Raw genomic sequence first — 2133 nt, 5'->3', positions numbered from 1 at the left:
CTGTGGACAGAAACGTGATCTCTCTCTAGGTGGCGCCATTTGGCGAGAATCTCCGCGCTGCTGGCTCACTCCCATCACACCACCTTTGCCATCACACCGTGAACGCTTTTACCCACGAGGCGTTTTCATTTTCTCCCACCCGTATTCGGACAAACCCCGCCTCCTCTGCGCTCGGATTGGCTGATAGTTCACTCGCAAGCAGTCCACCATTAATAAGAATGAACTAAGTACCTATCCGAGCGCAAGAGGCGGGCCGCTATCAGCCAATCCCAGCGCAGGGGGCGGGGTTTACTGGAATGCGAAATGAGGAGACACCCAACTCATATTAATATCCCAGTGCAGCCGCCTTTATTACTGACACCTATCTTGGTCCATCATGCTCGCAGAAGATATTCTCTGAAGCTCTGTCCAGCCGACTCTCCAGCACTTTACTCCACTTCTTCTGCACTTTTTCACCCGATTCTGAACTCGAGGATTGCGCTTAGGCAGCCGGCACACTTTGAGACCCTCTGGGTGTGTTTCTCTCTCTCCCATCATGAACTCCTCCGCGCTGAACCAGACGGACGGCGGCGGCGCGTTTCCCAACCGGAGCGCCGACGTGTTCGCCTGCTGTAATTTCTCCTCGGTGGTGACAGACGAGGGCTTCTCGGCCACAGCGCCGGACGAGCGGACTCTCTTTGTCATGCGCGTGGTCCAGATCGCAGTCATGTGCGTGCTCTCGCTCACCGTGGTCTTCGGCATCTTCTTCCTCGGCTGCAACCTGCTCATCAAGTCGGAGGGCATGATCAACTTTCTGGTGACGGACCGGAGGCCGTCCAAAGAAGTGGAGGCGGTGATAGTGGGCGCCTATTAACACCATCTGCCCTTCAGCAGGGGGCAGTTACGCACGGGCACAGGGGCAGGGCAACGGCTCGTTCTGCCCCGCGAATCGCCCCTACGGTCCCGTCCGAGTGAAGACGGAGGAAGTGCGGGACTCGCCGTCTGTCTCTCTGTCTGTCTGTCTGTCTGTCTGTCTGTGCACGCAGAGCGGCTGTCAGATCTGTGTCTCCGTAAGCGCGCACGGACTTCAGCGCCGGTGTCCACCAGGCAGCGGGAAACAACACAAACTCCTTAAGATGACCACCCCATGGGTTAGATTTCCCTTAAGAAAAGTTAAATGACTCTGTATGTGCCGTCTTAGAGTTTTCCTGTGTCAACAGTTTCACGTAAACGTCCAGTTGTTGCTAACTGTGGAGATGGTCAGCTGGTCGTGACCGCTGACTGTGCTGAAACCTTCAGTTAAATTCATAAAACCAATTCACGCACAATTTAGTGAGATATTTAGTTTTCGTGGTTTGGTAAACGTTCTCTCTGTCTCACACGAGGAAAACCCGAGCAGAGGTGGTTAATGAGCTGTGGAGGGTCCAGGCTGAGGCGTGGCGAACTGAAGGAAAGGTTTGAGGGATTTCTTATACAGCTCAGCCTCTTTTAAATCACTAAAGGGTTCCTGAAGGGTTTGCGAGGCTGCAGAAGTCAGTGATGTGTAGTGTTTGTTGTGCAGGCGACGGCGGAGCCGAGTTAAAGGTGCGCTGCAGCGCGGCGCTTCTGGACGCATCATTTGGCGAAGGCGCGCTGCGAAGACAGACGCGCTGTTTGTTGCGTGTTTATAATGTATCATGTTTGATGTAATAAACTGAATATTGGACATCATTTTGGCAATGTTTTCCTTCTGATTTGTGTGCGCCATAAAGGTGGAAAGGTGGGAATTATCTTATTTCGCCGGACCTCCCAAAGTTTTAATTATTATAATTCATTTGAAATGAATTTTGGTATTTGATGGGGCTGCTGTCAGCTGATATTGCAGTATATTACAGTATAATGTGCTGTAAGTACAATTTGTAATCCACAAAATCGAATTATATCTGTGCGAATCACCAGAAGCTACAATTAAATGTATAAGACAGTTTTATTGAAGTGTGGCATGATTAGTGTGTACATACATATTAATGTATAATTGAATATTTCATATTTGTGTTTTAACCACTTTATTTCAAATGAATGAATTTAAATGAATTGGCTAAATATGCTCATTACGTCCACCCAGACGGTTCATATCAATTCTCTGTCTGTTATTCACAGATATTTTCCATGTCT

At 49.4% G+C, this 2133-nt stretch overlaps 1 protein-coding gene across 1 annotated transcript; it reads left to right on the top strand.

The window, feature by feature from the left end:
• Nucleotides 1-333: 333 nt before the first annotated feature.
• rprma (reprimo, TP53 dependent G2 arrest mediator candidate a) lies at nt 334-1689 on the top strand. The gene has a single exon (XM_017692199.2). It carries the CDS (start codon nt 536-538, stop codon nt 851-853), a length of 318 nt encoding a protein of 105 aa, XP_017547688.1. The 5' UTR covers nt 334-535; the 3' UTR covers nt 854-1689.
• The last annotated feature ends 444 nt before the right edge of the window (nt 1690-2133 follow it).

Source organism: Pygocentrus nattereri, chromosome 6, assembly GCF_015220715.1.
Source record: "Pygocentrus nattereri isolate fPygNat1 chromosome 6, fPygNat1.pri, whole genome shotgun sequence".
Taxonomy (NCBI): Eukaryota; Metazoa; Chordata; class Actinopteri; order Characiformes; family Serrasalmidae; genus Pygocentrus; species Pygocentrus nattereri.
The sequence above is the reverse complement of the archived record's forward strand: the minus strand, read 5'-3'. Positions and strand labels throughout refer to the sequence as shown.

Coding starts and splice junctions, on each gene's coding strand:
- rprma (XM_017692199.2), top strand. CDS start 536: ATGAACTCCTCCGCGCTGAACCAGACGGACGGCGGCGGCGCGTTTCCC.